Source organism: Schistocerca cancellata, chromosome 1, assembly GCF_023864275.1.
Source record: "Schistocerca cancellata isolate TAMUIC-IGC-003103 chromosome 1, iqSchCanc2.1, whole genome shotgun sequence".
Lineage (NCBI taxonomy): Eukaryota > Metazoa > Arthropoda > Insecta > Orthoptera > Acrididae > Schistocerca > Schistocerca cancellata.
The window spans coordinates 1,147,607,820-1,147,628,361 of NC_064626.1; the positions used below are offsets into that span (position 1 = coordinate 1,147,607,820).

Below are 20,542 nucleotides of genomic sequence, written 5' to 3' on the forward strand. Positions count from 1 at the left end.
AAGCCAAACTGATTGTTTTCTAACAGAGCCAAAATTTTCTTTTCCATTCTTCTGTATATTATTCTTGCCAGCAACTTTGATGCATGAGCAGTTAACTGAACGTGCGATAATTGTTGCACTTGTCGGCTCCTACAGTCTACGGAATTGTGTGGTTGATGACTTTCCGAAAGTCTGATGGTATACTGTCAGTCTCATACATTCTACGCACAAACGTGAATATTCTTTTTGTTGAACACTTCTGCCATTGATTTCAGAAATTTCTATGGAATGTTATCTATCCTTCCTGCTTTATTTGATCTTACGTCTTCTGAAGTTCTTTTGGATTCTGAGTCTATTATTGGATCCCCTATCTCCCCTAAATCTAGTCCTGTTTCGTCTTCTATCACGTCAGACAAATCTTCCTCCTCATAGAGGTCTTCAATGTACTCTTTCAAGCTATTTGATCTGTCTTCTGCATTTAACAGTGGAATTCCTATTGCACTCATAATTTTACCGCCCTTACTTTTAATTTCACTGATGGTTGTTTTGATTTTTCTGTACACTTAGTCAGTCCTTCCGACAATCATTTGTTTTTCGACTTCTTCAAATTTTTCATTCAACCATGCAACCTACTCAGTCGCCCTGCACTTTTTATTCATCTCGATCCTAAATGACTTGTATTTCTCTATTCCCGAATTTCTCTTAACATTTCTGTACTTTCGTCCGTTAGATGAAATATTTCTTCTGTTACCATATTTTCCTCAGAGTTACCTATGTTTACTTTCCAAATTCTCTGACTGCTCTGTTTAGAGACATCCATTCCTCTCCAACCGAATGTGATAATGAGGTATTCATTATCACAGTATCTACAGCTTCAGAGAACTTCAAGTATATCTGTCCCTTTCCAAGTATTTCTATATCCCACTTCTTTTCACACTGATTCTTCCTTGCTAGTCTCTTAAACTACAGCCTTATCTTCATAATTACTAAATTGTTATTTGAGTCTATATATTCTTCTGGGTACACCTTACAATCCAATATCTGATTCCAGAATCTCTACCTGATCATGACATAATTTAACTAAAATCTTCCTGTATCTCCCAGCCTTTTCCAAGTATACCTCCTCCTTTTGTAATTCTTGGACAGAGTATTCGCTATTACTAGCTGAAATTTATTGCAGAACTCAATCAGTCTTTCTGCTCTTTCTTTCCTAGTACCAAGCCCATATTCTTCTGTAACTCTTTCTTCGACTCCTTCCCCTAAAACCTCATTACAGCGCCCATGACTACTATATTTTCGTCTCCATTTACATACTGAATTATTCATACAATATTTTCATATACTTTCCGTATATCTTCATTTTCTCCTTGTCACATCGTCATGTACACCTTAACTATTGTTGTCAGTGTTGATTTGCTGTCGATTCTGATGAGCTATCGCCGAACGGTTCGCAGTACCTCACATTCCAATGAATCATACTCCCGTTATACCATTTTCTGTGTTGCTGCCATTACCGCCGGCCCCTGTAGCCGAGCCGTCCTAGGCCCTTCAGTCCAGAACCGTGCGCCTCCGTTGGTCGCAGGTTCGAATCCTGCCTCGGGCATGGATGTGTGTGATGTCCTTAGGTTAATAGGGTTTAAGTAGTTCTACGTCTAGAGCACTGATGACCTTAGATGTTAAGTCCCATAGTGCTTAAAGCCATTTGAAAGCTGATATTACCCAACACTCATCTGACCAGAAACCCTCGTCTTTCCATTTTGCTTCACTGACACCCACTGTATGTAAATTGAGCCTTTACGTTCCCCTTTTTCAGAATTTCCAGCATCGCTACCCCGTTTAAACTTCTAACATTCAGCGCTCCTACTCATAGAACGTTATCCTTATTCGTTGATTACTCGATCTTTTCCTCATGGCTATCTATGCCTTAGCAGTCTGCTCCCATACATCCATATGGCAGACTAGTCTGGCATCTTTTGCCATTGGAGATATCATCATGACACTTTCCTATTTACGGGCCACATACAAATTATGTGTCTTTAATGCAGTGGTTTCCATTGCCTTCTGCATCATCATGCCATTGATCATTATTGATTGTTTCACCTTTTAGAGGCAGTCTCCCACCCCAAGGGCAAGAGAGTGCCCTGAACTGCTGACAACTACTCTTCCCTCTTTGACAAGACTGTTCGGCAGAACGAGGGTGACCTGCCAATTAAGGTTTAATATGTACTATTTCCTCAAATACATAAATAAAGAACTTTTATGCTAGTCATTACCTCTACTTCAGTTCTACGAATATACAAACATTATTTATAAAAAGATTCATTTTTTATAAACTTTCCATTACTATATCTCACACTTGTGGTGTTATGTCACAAACACTTGTGATAGAAATTCTGAAGGGGTACATAACTGCAGCGTGACTACCTCCAGTAGCTATGAATCTCAAAGTCAACAATACTCGCACTTGAATTGGTATCACATTATGGCAGTTAGCGTCTGCTTTTTCACCTTTTCGACTAGGTAGTCAGAATCCTGCCTGCTCCTACTTATGAAATTTTTCAACAAATAACCATAATTTGAAACAAGTTTTTTCAAAAAAAGTCTTTGGAATTTTCACTACTTTTAACACAGAGATCTATAATCCACCATCTAGACTTCTTCGTTTTCTTCTTTTATTCCCATTTGCAAGAATCAAATAAGCAGCTTACAAAGGCATGACACACACTACTGGCAAATGGGTGTTGATTAACTTGAACTGCTTTTGCCTCAAGCAACAAGAAATGGCAACAATTAGGAAGTGACAACTGCCAACAGATTCTTGGGTGACATTTGACTTACAACAGAGTATGAAGACAAACAGAAACATCTAGTAACAAAATAACACTACATACTACTAGTTGGTTATTGTTGCCTATAATGATACGAGCCCTTAGAATGCATTTTTTACCACTAACAAAGAGATTGATATTATACCATTTCTTCACACTGTGACTACATTTCGAAATTTAGACCAAATTGGGTATACAAACAAACATTAACGACTTTCTCATTGTAAGGACATATAGTCCACACCATAATTAAACCAATTCCATCACAATCTAAGCTGCCATAGCTCTGTAAAATAATTTCTATATAATATTCGTATTTATGATCACAGGAAAAGTGGAATGGGTTATAACTTTATTTAAATGCATGCAAACTAAAGGCGTTTTTGCACAACTGCATTTATATTTCTAAATCGCATCTATTATATTTCGATACGAAGTTCGATTAATGACCAAGTTTGACTAGTTTAATTAATGTCAAATAATGTCAATTCTTGTTTTGCTTTCAGTTACCTGCTTTATTATAAAAACCAATTACAACTAACCAAGTAATCCCAAGAACCAAAGTCATTAAAACAATATTGTTGAACTGACTAGTAAATGTGGTATTACCTGCATATTGGAAAGTGTCTGCTTTTGTGTACAAAGAAAGGGAAAGCGCTTTGTCAGTCTGTCAGAAAGAGATACCATTTGTGGAAGTTAATGGCCTATTATGCTTTGACGCTTGGTAATGTTGCACAATGAACTGTGTTTTTGTAAGCAGTGACTGTAATACAGCAGTACTGAAGAGATGACATGGCTGTTGGAAATAAGCAAGTGGAAAACATCTCGTGTCCAGTTTAATAACTCAACGACCCACTGCCCAACTTTTGAAAACAGCTGGAGACAGCAGAAGCAGATATATTGAATGTATTCGTCATATAACTAAAAGCACTTACATGTACATATATATCTACGTCTATATAGATACTTCGCTCCTCAAGCCGCCATACAGTGCATGGCTGACGGTGCCCTGTACAGCTACTTGTCATTTCCCCTCCGGTACCAGTCACACACAGAACGAGGGATAAAAGACAATCTGTATGCCTCCATATGAGCCTTAATTTCTCATATCTTACCTTCATGGTCCTTACGTGTAATGTATGTTGATGGCAGCAGAATTCCTGAAGCGTCTCTGTAACACTTACAAGTTGTTCGAACCTACCAGTAACAAATCTAGCAGCCTCCCTCAGACCTACTTCGATGTCTGCCTCTAATCCGACCTGGTAAGTTCAAATGGTGCAAATGGCTCTGAGCACTATGGGACTTAACATCTGTGGTCATCAGTCCCCTAGAACTTAGAACTACTTAAACCTAACTAACCTAAGGACATCACACACATCCACGCCTGAGGCAGGATTCGAACCTGCGACTGTAGCAGTCACGCGGTTCCGGACTGAAGCGCCTAGAACCGCATGGCCACACCGGACGGCCCTGGTAAGTATCCCAAACACTCGAGCAGTACTCAAGAATAGGTCTCACCAGCATTCTATATGTGGTCTCCTTTACAGGTGAACAACTTTTTCCTAAAATTCTCCCAATAAACTTCCCTACCACAGTACTCACACTCTCATTCCACCTCAGATCACTTTGCAACGTTATGCCCAGATATTTAAATGACTTGACTGTGTCAAGCAGGACACTAGTAATACTGTATCCGAAAATTACAGATTTGATCTTCCTACTTATCCACATTAACTTAAATTTTTCCACATTTAGGGCTAGCTGCCATTCATCACACCAACTAGAAATTTTGTCTAAGTCGTCTTGTATCTTTCTTCAGTCACTCAACTTTGACACCTTAATGTACACCACAGCAAACAACCGCAGATTGTTGCCCACCGTGTCTGCCAAATCATTTATGTATATGGAGAATAACAGTGGTCCTATCACATTTCCTTGGGGCACTCCTGATGATACCCTTATCTCTGATGAACAGTCGCTGTCGAGGACAACATACTAGGTCCTATAGTTTATGAAGTCTTTGAGCCACTCACGTATCTTGAGCATGTAATTTAACACTTCGTCTTTCGTTTTGCTATCTTCAACTCCCATGGCGCAGTACAACAGATGTATTGAGATCGTTTCCAGAGGAGCTCTCTGGCAATCTAATACTTTTTATATATGAGAGGAGTTTATATGCCTCAGTGGAAATGTACCTTTAAATTACTGAAACACTGGTTGCTTTCGTCCCAGGAGTCCCACATAGTAACAAAAGTACCATAGTTTGCCCAAAGTCTATCTAAAACTTTGGCAATCTTAGCTGTATCTCACACTGGTTCACCAACATCTGCAAGAGAGCCTGATAATGATTCAACGTTAATAATAAGTTGCGCAATAACATCACAGTACGAAATTTTATAATTGAAAAACTGTTGTTTCAGTACAATTTTATTTATTACTAATCACCACTTATGAATTATTCTAAAACAGTTCTACGTACCATTTGCTGGGGCATATGATGTAATTGTTTGCAGTGTGTCAAATATAATACCAAACGAAATAAATAACATTGTTTTTACATTAAACTCATCCCACAAGTTATGTGCATCTGTGCCTTCAACTTGCCTTTGCTTACTTTTCTTCCGTCAATAACGTGGAGTAATTTTTCAGCATCAAAGGTAATTTCTATATGATATTTCCAGAATTAAAAAAACCCTCACATTTCTGGATACTGAAAAACTTTGTTCGAACTGCCTTTTACTTTTTCGCTTTCCAAATAAAGAAACATTTGGTGAAATCGAACTCTCTTCAGAGACTTGACTGAAGCGAAGAAAATAAAACGTACCTCAGTTAATAAAAATGTTTATTGGGCCCATAAGAATCAGAATTTTTATTGTCTCTCTTCTGAGGTCACAGATTAATACTGCCAATTAACTCGACTTATCTAAAGCGGTACTGATTTTTATCACAATCCCATTAATGGCCTCTATTGTGCTTTTGACTTTTTGAAAGCCATCTTTTCGAGTGCTGTATTGATCATCTGAAATTATGATTGATTTTTATAGAATTTTTTAATTGGCATTACACCGCTTGCACAAATGTTTATGAAAAAATTGGAAGAATGGAGATTTCGCGGTAGTTCTCGATTTCTTTTCTTGGGCATTTTCTAATCAAAAGCTTTTTACCTCTGTGTTCTTTAGGGTATCCAGAAAGCGCCGTTCTTCAAGTTCTCTATTAATAACTGAGCAAAGGGGGTGAGATATTATCCTGACTAAGTAGTTTGGTAGGTATGACATCCATTTCTGGGGACTTTTGGTGGGGCCAGTGATCTCCATAGACTGGAGGAGAAGCCACTTGAAACACAAGTCACAGAACATATTCCATTAACAATAATAGCGAGACACAAAGTGATGTACGAAAGGTAATGAAAGATGGTGTGTCAGTCGGAAGCGTCAAAGATGTAAAACTATGAGGCACACTAGTACGTTAGACTGTGCTAGTAAGATATTGTTCACCTGCACAAAGACATCCACAAGATAATTAGCACAATACGGCATCCCATAATCGCACTTCTACCGTTCGTTAGAAGGCTGCACATAATTCCAAAAAACTAGGCTATGGGCGAAGCGACGTTGTGTTTGTGTTCCGTCATCATTCGATGGTGATTTCGACTGCCACTCCATTTCGTTCCGTTCCGTTGACGTCCAGTTTGAGTCGGTGACTGTAGTCATTAAATTCCGTACATGATATAGATTATGTTTTTATCCAGAGAAAACAGGCACTTTGCAACTGTGAATTTACGCTGGTAGTGTTGCATCGCTAAAATGGGTACTTTACCTTATATTTGTTGGAATCCAATGAAGTTGGTAGTTTTCGCGTAAACATCTCTGGTTGAGTTTTAGCGCGAAAAAAGACGCAAGGCGTGAATGTCGCGTTCATTGCATGTCATGTGTCTCGGGAAATGTCATTAGTGTAATATAATTTTGTACTTATGTGTATGTACAATAACTTCTAGTGATCAGATTGTTTTATGTGAGTGTAATTCCGGTGGGCTGTACGTCCCAGTTCGTGTTTTGGGAGCACTTGCTGTCACCCTTAACTTTGTTTACAGGCAGAATGAAGTGTACAATACCCGAAATATCGTGGCATAATAGAGATCCAGTTCTTAGTATTGATATTCAGCCAGGACGTAACAACGACGAGGGACCTTACAGGCTTGCCTCCGGCGGCACGGATTCGCATGTTGTGGTTAGTAAATTTTATGATAGCCCTGGCATTCTTTGTTTCAGAGTTCTTTCATACGATATCAAAGCCACGATTATTTAATCATGGCATTTTGTGCCGACATTTTTTTTAATCGTGTCGTAGCGTAGTTGTTAGCCCTCTTTTTTCGTATTGCGTGGTGCCTGAGAACACAGTTTTCTTAATAAAAACAGTTTGAAGTTCTGTACGTGTCGGTTAAAATTTATATAATTATTAAGGTGAATAGTAAAATGCCCGAAGCAGCCCTGCCTTCCACCATCGTGATGGAAGTTGTAGGAGAAAACAAGAGATCTCGTTGAATAACTTTGAAATTTGAGAACCAAAAATAAGACCTGCGAATTTTGTTTTTGTCTCTGTGTTTGTGTCGCTATATGTATTGGTTTTCTTACGGATAATTTCTTCATAAATGTAGGACTTTAGGGGAACTCGGATGGTGGTTGTTATAAAACTTTTATCCATTTTATGTAAGGACTGCGACTGTGATGAATAAAGGTTTCTTCAAATTGCTGCAGCCAGTCGCCTATTGTTTTTCGGTTAATTTTTTTGTTATTATTTTATTATTATTATTATTATTATTGTTCCATTAGTGGTTTCGAACCGTGTGGCGATTGATCATCAGGTGGTACATATATTAATTGTCTGCAGCAGTGTGCGAGTCATGTAGCTGTGGCAAGATGTGTTGTGGAACAGAATAATACCTGTACTATACGTGTACATCTTCTATTTGAATGATGTACATACCTGATTAATGAAGGCACAGTTCAAATATTTTTCAATCTCTTAGCTGCGTAAGAAATGGAGCTTAATGATATTAAGGGAAATGGTGCAGCAGTTATGACTCTGACTACACTGTTGGGAGAATGGGATTCCTGCCATGTTGATATAGGTTTTCTGTGGTTTACTTAAATTAGATGACTTCTGGGATGCGTTCTTGAAAAAGGTCCTGGCAAATTTCTTTTCTCATCATTGCTCAATCACAGTGTGTGCCTGGTCTGTGATGGACTTGGTAACAATAGGATGTTAAGTCACACAAATAAAGTGCTAAGAGGAGAAACTGACATTCACTTCCTCTAGCACATATTAAATCTTGGCACAGAAGGGAGCGAAATATACAGTCGTAAAACTGACTCAGTAGAAGTGTTTACAAATTTAAAGTTTTTCTCTTTAAAATCTCCTCCTGTACCATAAATGAATTCTTGAATATAATTTATCAGTTACAAACCTTCAAATGGCTAGCATATAGCCAAACAAATATATTTTATTGTCTGCAATCATCTGTTCACTTGGTGTATCCTGTATTGCGATGTTTAACGTGAACATGATCCATGGGTCATGAAGCTAACACACAATGTAGCTCGTATATAATGGATATCTTGTGTAAAACAATACAGTGACACATTCTTGGATAGGCTACTGATAGTGATTCGGATTCTCTCTTGGTCAGATTAAAGTAAGATATTCTTAAGTATTTCAGACTTGCTGGTTAATGGCAGGTTGGATGAACACACAAATATTAGAGAGGTGCTTTGTGAACTCAAAAGGGAAACCCTGGAAGGAAGACATGACCCCCTCCCTCGTGAAACGTCATTGAGAAAATATAGTGAACAGGCATTTGTGGTTAACTGCCGAATGATTCAGTTGCTGCCAACAAAAAATTATGAGGACCAGGAAGACAAGGTAGGAGAAATTTGGTTTCATACGAAGGCATATAGACTTGCTCCATTTGCAAGTGGGACAGGAAAGGAATGGCTATCAGTGGTAAAAGATACCCTCTGCCAAGCATCATATGGTGGCTTTTGGAGTATGTATGTAGTTGTAGAACAGTGTTCACTGATTAATGTATCTTTAATAATGTCCCATGCAATTGATGTTTTCTTTGGACTTTCATCAGTTCAACTACTCATATTTATTTTAAATGACATGTAATTTAGCATGGGGGTCTTTTTTTTACCCCCTCCCCCTTAGTACTTTTAGTTGAATTTTTCATTGTTCAGTTTGTCTTTGATGTGTTAGATGCTCGTCTGTGCTGTCACTCGGCCTGATAGGCTTCTGTTTATTCAAATTTTCATTTTGCTTTGAGGGTTTTTGAAATTATTTATTAGTAGAGAATTAAAAGTGCTCAAGCCCTATTATTTTCAGCCTTTGGAGCATCTTACAGTGTATAGCCACCAAGGAAATACGTAAGCGTCCGATCCCGCGCGTCTGCTTTGACCCATGACGTCACAAATATGGCGGAAACAAAAACAAACACACACACTTTCCACAAGAAGCCTAATGACACTAAAGGGACAAGCGCGGGAAATGGGGTGTTTTGGGTGGGGGGCAAACTAAATATAAACAAATTTAGACGTCTTGCGTAGCTACAACGTGTAAGTGAAGACAGCCATGCATGAATACCCACCCACCTCCCCAGTGGTCGTAACCCCTGCAACCCATAGAAGATAAAGATGCTTCAGTAGCTGATTAGTGTTTTTTGTCTTTTTTAAAACAAAATCTCACGGGATAGAACGAACAGATCAGAAAGATAAATATAATAAACTAAAACAGAAATTGGAGGAAACAGATAATTAAAATAAGTAATAAGCGTTTTTAAATTTTAAAAAAAATCTCACGAGATAGAACGAACAGATCAGAAAAGTAAACAAAATAAGATAAAATAGAACTGGAGACAGCCACACTCAAACCAACTCCGCGCCGTCATGACGTCACACACGACAACACCCTTACGTCACGGGTCAAAGCCGACGCGTGGGATCGGATGCTTCTGTCGACCTGCCACCAAGATAGATATTGCATTTGCTCTTATAATTTTTGACATTTTTAGTTTGGAGATTGGTGGTTGCTGACTGTCATACTGGTATCTGTCCTTTGCTTTGCTTCCACTGAATAGAATTTACCAGTGAATAATCTAGATAGGCTGAATCTAACAGTAGGCCTACAGGGTTTTGGTATTAAACTGTGGCATGATGATCTGTGTGTGATGTGAATGTGCAAATAGAGACAGAACAGACATTTTTTGAACGTTGTAAGCAACACGCTGATATGTTCTGTAGTGAAGCTTGGGGTGTATGTTTTGTTGTGAGTGACAATTTGTTGTCTCGGTGAAGCCATTAAATGTGAAGACAAAATCTTCCTTGTGGTGAAAGTGGCTTCATCTTCCATAGCTAATTTGTGTGATGGCTTGTAATGATGTGGAATGATTCGTTTTATATTCACATCACTGTTTCTTTTTTCTTTAAAAAAAATATAGATGTGAGTTAGTAATTCCTACACACCCCCATTTGTACATTAAAGTAATAGAAATTCTTCTATGGAATTAGAGTTATCAAGGGGGAAACTTCTTCACTTTGTTTTCAAATTTTTCTTTACTCTTTGTCAGGCATTTAGTATCACTGAGTAAGTAACCAAAAATTTTCATTGCAGTATGTTGTTGTTGTTGTTGTCTTCAGTCCTGAGACTGGTTTGATGCAGCTCTCCATGCTACTCTATCCTGTGCAAGCTTCTTCATCTCCTAGTACCTACTGCAACCTACATCCTTCTGAATCTGCTTAGCGTATTGATCTCTTGGTCTCCCTCTGCGATTTTTACCCTCCACGCTGCCCTCCAATACTAAATTGGTGATCCCTTGATGCCTCAGAACATGTCCTACCAACCGGTCCCTTCTTCTTGTCAAATTGTGCCACAAACTTCTCTTCTCCCCAATTCTATTCAATACCTCCTCATTTATCGTCTATGTTTCACTTCCATACATGGCCACACTCCATACAAATACTGTCACAAATGACTTCCTGACACTTAAATCCATCCTCGATGTTAACAAATTTCTCTTCTTCAGAAACGCTTTCCTGCCATTGCCAGTCTACATTTTATATCCTCTTACTTTGACCATCATCAATTATTTTGCTCCCCAAGTAGCAAAACTCCTTTACTACTTTAAGCGTCTCATTTCCTAATCTAATTCCCTCAGCATCACCTGACTTAATTAGACTACATTCCATTATCCTCATTTTGTTTCTGTTGATGTTCATCTTATATCCTCCTTTCAAGACACTATCCATTCCGTTCAACTGTTCTTCCAAGTCCTTTGCTGTCTCTGACAGAATTACGATGTCATAGGCAAACCTCAAAGTTTTTACATACTCCGAATTTGGGTCGACAGAAGCGTCCGATCCCACGCGTGTGCTTTGACCCGTGACGTAAGGGTGTTGTTGTGTGTGACGTCATGGCGGCGCGGAGTTTGGTTTGAGTGTGGCTGTCTCTAGTTCTGTTTTATCTTATTTTATATACTTTTCTGATCTGTTCTATCTCGTGAGATTTTTTTTTTTTTAATTTAAAAAGGCTTATTACTTATTTTAATTATGTTTCCTCCAATTTCTGTTTTAGTTTATTATATTTATCTTTCTGATCTGTTCGTTCTATCCCGTGAGATTTTTTTTAAAAAAAGACAAAAAACACTAATCAGCTACTGAAGCATCTTTATCTTCTATGGGTTGCAGGGGTTACGACCACTGGGGAGGTGGGTGGGTATTCATGCATGGCTGTCTTCACTTACACGTTGTAGCTACGCAAGACGTCTAAATTTGTTTATATTTAGTTTGCCCCACCCCCCCACCCAAAACACCCCATTTCCCGCGCTTGTCCCGTTAGTGTCATTAGGCTTCTTGTGGAAAGTGTGTGTGTTTGTTTTTGTTTCCGCCATATTTGTGACGTCATGGGTCAAAGCAGACGGGCGGGATCGGACGCTTCCGTATTTCCCCGAATTTTTCTTTTGTTTCCTTCACTGCTTGCTCAATATAGAGATTGAATAACATTGGGGATAGGCTACAACCCTGTCTCACTCCCTTCCCAACCACTGCTTCCCTTTCATGTCCCTCGACTCTTATAACTGCCATCTGGTTTCTGTACATTTGAATAAAAATTTATGAACTGAACAGAAAATCTAAAACCTTGCTGTGAGCCCCTGAAATTTACAAACAAAGTATTGTTGATATAAAAGTTTTCTGGGTATGGTACCATGTCATAATGTACAGAACTACTGCTCCTGGAGAAATACCAATGTTTCGCCCACGGTGGCAGCGGCCTTCTTCTGACCCAGCAGCAGTAGTTTTATACATTATGACACAGTACCACACCCACAAAACTTTTACGTTGACTGATTCTGGCTGCGGAAGTCTACACAACTACAAAGTATTGTTGTCACTTCGTATTTCTTGAATCTCTGTTGTTCAGATACTATTTTACCTGCAGTCTCTTGTGCATTGTTTTTGTAACATTTTCATCGTGATAAATGCAGTACTGCCTCCCAATCTAAGAAGGGGCTTCACAGCAGACTGCTTGCCCAATGAGGCAACATGTGACCACGAGAACGCCCATGTGTACATTTGTCCTTTCCACAAACTGTTTGTGCATGCCCTTTTATTACTATGTATCTGCAATTGCACAGAAGGAAAAAGGCATCATGTGGACATATCTTAAAGAAAAACTTAATGTAAACTATTTTGATGGCATTGTTGGGTCAAAGCAGACAAGTTGTTTTGGCATGTTGTGTATTTCCGTAATTAGTATTCTGTTCATTAATTGCCCGAGGTTAAAATGGCAGTTTTTTTATTTGCATATGGTAATGATTTTATCCTGTGAGTACTGTACTATTCTTAGTTTTCTGCATATAGTTTTACTTGAGGTGCTTTTGTGGTCTTAATACACTGTTTTAAAGACTGCTTTCCACTGTTCAGTGTTGTGAAAATAACAAATGTTTATTACTGAAGTTCATAACTAGATTTTAAGTGTCTTGACAGCTGTAAAAGATAAATGAAAACTGGTATGTTAAATTTTTGTATGCTCTGTGTCGAACCATAGTGCATAGACTTCTGTGCTTGTAAGTCATTCATTGCTGAGTACCGAAGTATTGTGGTGCCTGAACACAGTCACTAGGCTTCAGGTGTCTGGTGCTAATTGGCTGGGACAGTATCGCTTTCATAGGAATGATGGCACTTTCAAAAGTTGGGCACATTTGTTATCGGGAATTATAGTGTCTGTTGCACGTATTGCTGAGAATTGCCTAGCAGTTACTTTGATATGCTGTTGTTACTAAATTCAGTAGGGATATTCTAATTGGAGGTGTAGTTTCTTCATGGCTACTGCAGAGTGGATTTGTTGTTGTTGTAAATCTCGTATTTTGTTTTATTTTTATTTACATGTCAAGTTCCTTGGGGCACCCTCCATTTGACTGTACCCCACTCAGACCCTACATTACAGTCATTCCCAATACTGTGAATAATGACCTTTTGCTGTCTGTTGCTAAAGTAAGAGGTGAACAAATTGTGAGCTCCGTAATGATCCAACTTCTGGAGAAATATTTTGCAATCAACACAATCAAACGCCTTAGTTAAATCAAAAAATATGCCTAGCATTTGAAACCTTTTGTTTAACCCATCCAGTACGTCACAGAGTAAAGAGAATGTAGCATTTTCAGTTGTTAAATGACTTCTAAAGCCAAACTGTACATTTGATAGCAAATCATGTGATATAAACTGATCTATTATCCTTACTCATATACAGCCTTTTCAATAACTTTAGCAAACACAGATGGCATAGAAATGTGTCTAAAATTATCTACATTATCCCTTTCTCCCATTTTATGAAGTGGCTTTACTACAGAGTACTTTAATCATTCAGGAAACTGACCATTCCTAAAGGAAAAATTACAAATAGGTATTAACATGTGCAGCACAGTACTTTAATGTTTTGCTAGGCACTCCTTCATATTCATGAGTCCTCAGTCTTAAATGATTTAATTATTGTTTCAATCCTCCTATTGTCAGTATCACAGAGGAGTATTTCAGACACCAATCTCGGAAAGGCATTTGCCAAGAGAGTTATGATTCCCTGTAGAAACTAAATTTTTATCTAATTCACCAGCAATGCTCAGAAAATGATTGTTAAATATCGTACATATATCTGATTTATCAGTAACAGAAATATATTTCTACCAACTGACTTTATATTGTCAACGTTGTGCTGCTGACCTGACACTTCCTTCACAACTGACCATATGGTTTTAATTTTATCCTGTGAATTCGCTATTCTATTTGTGTGCCATGTACTCTTTGCCTTCCTAATAACATTTTTAAGCACCTTACAATACTGTCAGTTTTTATAAGCTGAACATCCAAAGAAACACATTGATTAATTTTATTTCTTTTGGTGACTATGCTGTGCAGTTTGCACACAGTTAAAATCTTGTGCCTAATAAGTAGTTTGAGGTTCTTATTGGCATCTTTCCTGATCCTAATTGGTGAAAATGTATCCTTAGTTTCCTCTTTAAACAGAAATGCTCAGTTACAGTTCAGTTTACAAGCTGCAGCTGAGAGCTATACGTAGTTTTTTTCCGTTAATGTAATTTACCTTGTAGAAGCAATAATGATTTAAATTTTTCTGGTTTGAAATTAAACAAACAACTTTGGTTGTAGCTTTCAATTCATACTGGAGTTACTTAATATTTTATCTTAATGGCTCATTAATTAGTTAGTATTCAAGCTTAATTTCATGCATAATAATTGATGTTTTTGGAAAGGTTACAAAAATCATAAATATTCAGTCACTGTAAATATCTTTGTCTTTTTCTCTAGTTTATTATCCCAAACTATTTTAGCATCTTACATACATTTTTTTGATTTTGTATACATAGATTTGGTACATACACAAGAAGGAATCTGGATTAGCTGAGATAGAGTTTGCATCTGACTTACAACGGCACCAGAGAGCAGTAAATGTTGTCAGATTTTCACCAACAGGTGAACTTCTCGCCTCTGGAGATGACGGTAAGTTCCCTCCTGCTAAAATATAGCTGCTACCAAGAAGTGTCCTTTGTGTGCAATGCTAGACTCTGTGTTGTCATCAGAATTCTTCACTTTTAATATTCATTTTCTACCATAGTAATCGTAACTGCTTAAGTGTTACTTGTTCTACCCATTTTAGAGAATGAATGGATGGAGCCAACACTCTTGACATTTAAAATAAGATGTAGGCTACTACAGATTCAAAAACATTCACGTATTGACCATCCATCCATCTGGCACTACAGTCCACTCAAAGATGTCCCATACAATCAAAGGTAGAGTCACGTATGAAAGCAGGGTCAAGTGATACTGCAATTACTGTGCAGTATTCTTTGTGGGTTTGAGAACTGGGACCTACTTGGTGAATATAATGATACGTCACCACTTTATATAACAAGATGTATTTATTATGACACACTGAGACAGTCGTAATTTGCTAATGATCACAGTGACGAGAGAAAACAGACTGAAACAAAGATGATGTCACTGAGCTTTGCAACAGTTTAGGCAGACTCTCAGTATTTGAATTGCTGTCGATAATTGTCACAGAGGGGGCCACCCTAATATCAACCCCCACCCCCTCTTGTTGTGGAGCACGGAGCAGGAAAGGGCCAGTGCTGTGGTAGATAGGTTAGGTTGTGTCGTGGCAGGCCCATGAGGGAGACACGACTGGAGGCTTGAGGTGGTATGAAGTCGCAGATCCTGGAGATCACATAGTCCAGTGGCCAAAGAGGACAATGCAAGCATCAGCCATTGTTGGGTCCCGTGCCTTAGAGGGAGGGTGCACAATGAGGGGTTCGGTGATAGAGAGGTTAATGTTGTCGATGGAAGCTGCAATGTTGCCTTCGTCAGTGTCATTCAGAAGCTGAAAGGAATGGAAAAGTGGTGTGGGCAGTTGCTGAATCATCGAGCATAGGTGGAGCAGCATGGAGAACAGAGAGGGTGCCACCTCAGAGTTGGAAAGAGAAATCCTCCTTACAAAATGAGAGATGTCCACTGTGAAGAGGGCAACACTGGGAGAAGAGTTAGGTGACTATGGTATTGGAGGTCACACAGGGATAGAACACATTGGCAGGGAGTCATTACACAGAGCACTGATGTCAGTGGATGCACAGGAGCAGGTGAACTCTGAAGACATTTGATCGGTGCATGTGGAGGAAGCCCGTGGGTGATATCTCAGAATTAGATATTGTCGAAGGTTCCTTGTCAAGGGTCAAAACGGGTTTAACTTGGTTGAGCGACAGAATCTGTTGTTTCCCATTGAGGCAAATGTCTTGTCTTACTTGTGTGCTGAAGCATCCTTAGCTGGTTGGAGTAAGGATTTTGTAATGCTACCCCATCGTGTCATCTCGGAGCATAACATAATCACTGTGTTTTCGATCTTTGTGTACGAACACACAAGAAACAGTGTGAACATGTAGAGGCGGAGTGCGGTTGTTGGCAATGTGCGAATGGACGCACTCACCTATTGCGAGAAACTTTGTACGGGAGGGAAGCTTGAAGTCTTCGACAAACTTGGCAGAGAGTATCAGAACCTCACCATATAAGATATCAGCTAAGGAAGGTTATAAGTTATCTTTAAAGGCTATGCGGATGTCGAGTAACACCTACAGAAGGGCCTCTGACAGGAGCCTGAGTGTGACACATGAGAGCCACTTCGTGTGGTGCCAACACTCAACCAGTCCATAGCTCTAGGAGTGGTATGTGGTCATATGGAATTTGTTGACATCACACAGGGCACTTAACCTGGTAAAGAGATGCGACTCGAATAGTCTCCATTAGTCAGTCAAGATAAAAAAAGAAGCAACCAAAGTGGGAGAGCCACATAGTGACAAAGGCCTTTGCAACCAAATTGGCAGATATGTCTGAGAGGGGAACAGCCTCCACACTTCTGCTGGCATGATGAGTGCCTGATAGTATATACCTAAAATCTTCGGAAGCAGGAAGATGACCCACGAGGTCGAGGTGAACGTGACGGAACCATCCTTTCCTTATTTCGAATTGTCCTAAATCCAGTTGAACATGACAACCAACCTAGCTTCACTGGCAAGGTAAGCACATGCACGTCCAGGTGTGACTGTTTTTTACTGCAGGCCAGATGAAATGTTCTGTTAAGAGACGTATGGTAGCCTTACTTCTGGGTGTGCCTGGACATGAATGGCCTAAAAAACTATATGTCGGTGGGAGGCTGGAACCGGGGGATGGAGAGTACCCATAAGGGTATCACACAGCAGTGGACGTGAAGAGCCAGAAAGACAGTGGGATTTCACTATCAGTGTAAATTTAGTGTCTTGTTGCAGATTTTGAATGTCTGGGAAACCAGTCTGCAGGCACGTTTGTCCATCCAAGGCCAAGAGAGAAGAACGGCGTGCACAAGAGACATTTAATTGGCGGCAACCGTATTAGCCCCCTGATGAAGGCAGAACCTGTGATGTGAAGTGCTGAGGTCATCGACCATGCGAAGAGGACACACCAGGCTGGCTGATGCATTGATAATCAGCTGATGCAGGATATTGTTGTTAGAGTGCTGAGTTGCAATGTCAGCTAGTTGACAAAGTTTGGTGTCAAGTGGGAGTACTCGGAGGTATTGTGAAAAAGCGGGTCACACTGAACCGGAGGTGAAGGGGTAGGCAATTGGGACTGCATGTCCTGGTTGTGTGGTGGGGTATGGCGGCCAAATGCATTTTGGGAGAGAGACTGCAATCCTTAAGGAAATTGAACCTGAGGATCAAACCACCCACATCTGCTGCATGGAAGGTCCAAGGGAATTGTAGCTCAGGTGTAAGCTGGAGCTGGAGGTCAGTGCCATCTAGGACAGTGATGTCAGAGCTGTTGGTAGTGTGAAGAACTAGCACCATAGGGAGAAGACTCGGAGTGCAGGAGGGGGAAAGTACACTGGCATCAGCCTCAGTGTCAACCAGTAACATGAGCTTGCTGGTGGAGTCACACACACAGTGTCTGCTAATGGGAGGAGTTGCCATGTTAGATAACTGATGTGAGTTAATGCGGCCTTTAGCATTGCCGCGAGCCGTTGCGTGTTGAGTTTGGGAAGGCGCAGGGGGGAGGTATGCCAGACCCTCGGTGATGCGGCAAGGGTCATGTGGCACCAGCGTAGTGGGTATGCTGGACGCAGAGTGGGTTGTGATGTAGTTGATCCATCTGACAAACAGCATTTCAGGTCAGCCATGAGGCAGTAGGGGTTTGGGGGGGGGGGGGGGAGCAACAGAGGAAGGAACAGGTGGTGCCAGTGGCTGTCCACCAGGTGGCATAGAGGTAGCTTGTAGAGTTGCAGCAACTCGTGTGAAACCTCTACCAGCCAGGTGCAGAGGTGGTGGACAGGAAGCCGGAGCACTCTTACCAACTTTAACAACAGGCAATGAGCCATCTATATGAAGAAGCTGTCAGTGGCATATGACACTTCACACATGATCTGCCAACTGAAGTTCAGATTCCTATGTGTCGGCAAAGTGTGAAAGTAACTGGAGCTCCAGCTCAGTGGAAGTTTGATGTCCACAAGGTGACATCAGGCACATCCCCTGAACCACCTTACACTTGAAGGTGCCTCCACAACTGTGAAGGTGTTCTGTCTTGAAGTTAGACCTCGTGGATGATGTGATGTCGCCTCCAACAGGGGCGCGACAGGCGCTCAATTATGAGACTTCATGGAGACGTATTTACATTTTGTTGTCAGGTTGAGAAGCGATTCACCGATAAGGTCTGCATGATTGTGGAGATGGCTGATAAGACATGTGAAACTAGTGTTAGTGTTTATTATTCCATGTCATAAAGGTTGCCCACCAAGGCAACCATGTTGTGGAACTTTGGGGAATCTGCCTGCAGGAATGTGCTGCAATAGAACAGGGTAGGGCATGACCTAGATGGTGAAAAAGTAGGTAGTTGAGGAGGGACACCATTGGTGGCTGGATTGTTGTGCAGAAGAGCAGATGATGTAGGCAGAAGATGCGTTGCATCACCAGAGGTCTGTGTGAGAGGAGGACAGACGGGCATTGGCCACACGACACGTGGTGCAGCTGGCGCGAAAGGTAACCTGACCGGCACAGATGGTGTAACTATGGTCGCTGGGCCGTGTTTTGGAAAGTTTGCAGGAAACGATTCAGACAAGCACATGGAACATTACATTGCTTGCGGATAAACAAAAGTCGCAGGCTGCTGAGGCAGTGAAGACGGAGGCGGCGGTGGGGCAAGCTGATGTGGCTTCGTGCTTCAGATTCATGTGGCACATGTTCCGTATAGGCCGAATGAGCCTGGAAATACGTGTAGTTCAGGACATAGTGCCATGAGTACATGTGATTCCCACCATGGCATCGTCGGCCAGGCAGAGGTCAGGTGCTGGAGCTCCATTATGAAGTGAATGTACATGCGCACACGATCTGGGAAGTATAACGAGGGCAGAGTTTGCACTTGAGTCAAAGTTCAGTGTAGGGCTGGGAACATGTAGTCAGTCACTGCATGGTAAGCGATCAATTGTTTACAGGTCTTGGCGCAAAACTAGTAATGCACAACACATATTTTGGGGGAGGGGGGGAAGAGAGAGAGAGAGAGAGAGAATAGTCACCAATGTGGGAACAAGGCTCTGTATTTGGTAAATATAATGATACACAACCACTACATGTAATGATACACAACCACTACATGTAACAAAATGTATTTATTACGATACATTGATTAAAGTCATAATTCACTAATGATTACAGTGGTGAGAGAAAACAGACTGAGTCAAAAATGATAACACTGAGCTTCACAGCAGTTTGGACAGACTCTCAATAGTCAAACCACTATCAATAGTTACCACATGGGTCTGACAGCTGACATACTGTTTACCTGCATGAATGGCCATTTTCAAACTATGGCTACTTTTCACTATGCCACCCCCAACCATCCTTCATGCCTTACTCACAATGCTGTATGGTTGTTAATTGAACTGGTCTACTTTTTGCCACTGATTCTGTGATTATTGGTCTTTCCTTCTCCTGCCTGCTCATACTTCCTTAACCAGTCCCCCCCCCCTCCCCCCCCCTGTCGTCCCCTTTTCCCCGAATCCTCACATATCTTCCACACTCTTAGCTACTACCGGTCACTTCCTCCTCCTGCTCCACCCCTGTCCCTATACAATCAGTATCACCACAAAAGTAAGTAAATAAGTGTGTGTGTGTGTGTGTGTGTGTGTGTGTGTGTGTGTGTGTGTGTGGTAAATGGTCCTCCATGTTACTCTTCCTATTTTTTGTATTTGTCAGGAATTCCAAAAATATGTATTGCTAATGTGTGACTTAGGGCTAGAAAATTTATACATTTTTTTTTTAAGTTTCTCAGATTGATTTGCAGAAATGTTTAATTATTTCCTTTTCCACTTCAGAGGCAGTAATTATAATCTGGAAGCAGAAGACTGATCAGGATGCACCAGAGCTCCCTTCCAGTGAAAACGAAGGCAACAGAGAGCAATGGATATCTTTAAAAACACTGAGAGGCCACCTTGAAGATATATACGATCTCAGTTGGTCGATGGATTCAGCCTCACTAATTTCAGGATCAGTGGATAATTCAGCAATTATTTGGGATGTACAAAAAGGTATTAGTTGCATGCCATTGCATGCGATACTACGTAGATTTATGTGATGTATTTTTTAACCTGTACAT

At 40.4% G+C, this 20,542-nt stretch overlaps 1 protein-coding gene across 2 annotated transcripts in view; it reads left to right on the forward strand.

Moving 5' to 3' along the window:
* The first annotated feature begins 6,597 nt into the window (after nucleotides 1-6,597).
* LOC126092978 (chromatin assembly factor 1 subunit B) overlaps nucleotides 6,598-20,542 on the forward strand; it is a 54,337-nt gene continuing 40,392 nt past the window's right edge. Inside the window, exons 1-4 of one of the 2 annotated variants that reach the window (XM_049908689.1) lie at nucleotides 6,598-6,781; nucleotides 6,898-7,034; nucleotides 14,737-14,869; nucleotides 20,262-20,474. In XM_049908689.1, coding sequence (XP_049764646.1) covers nucleotides 6,778-6,781; nucleotides 6,898-7,034; nucleotides 14,737-14,869; nucleotides 20,262-20,474 — 487 coding nt within the window. In that variant the 5' untranslated portion in view covers nucleotides 6,598-6,777. Of the gene's footprint in view, nucleotides 6,819-6,897; nucleotides 7,035-14,736; nucleotides 14,870-20,261; nucleotides 20,475-20,542 lie in introns of both variants that reach the window. The other variant, XM_049908690.1, reaches the window with a different exon arrangement.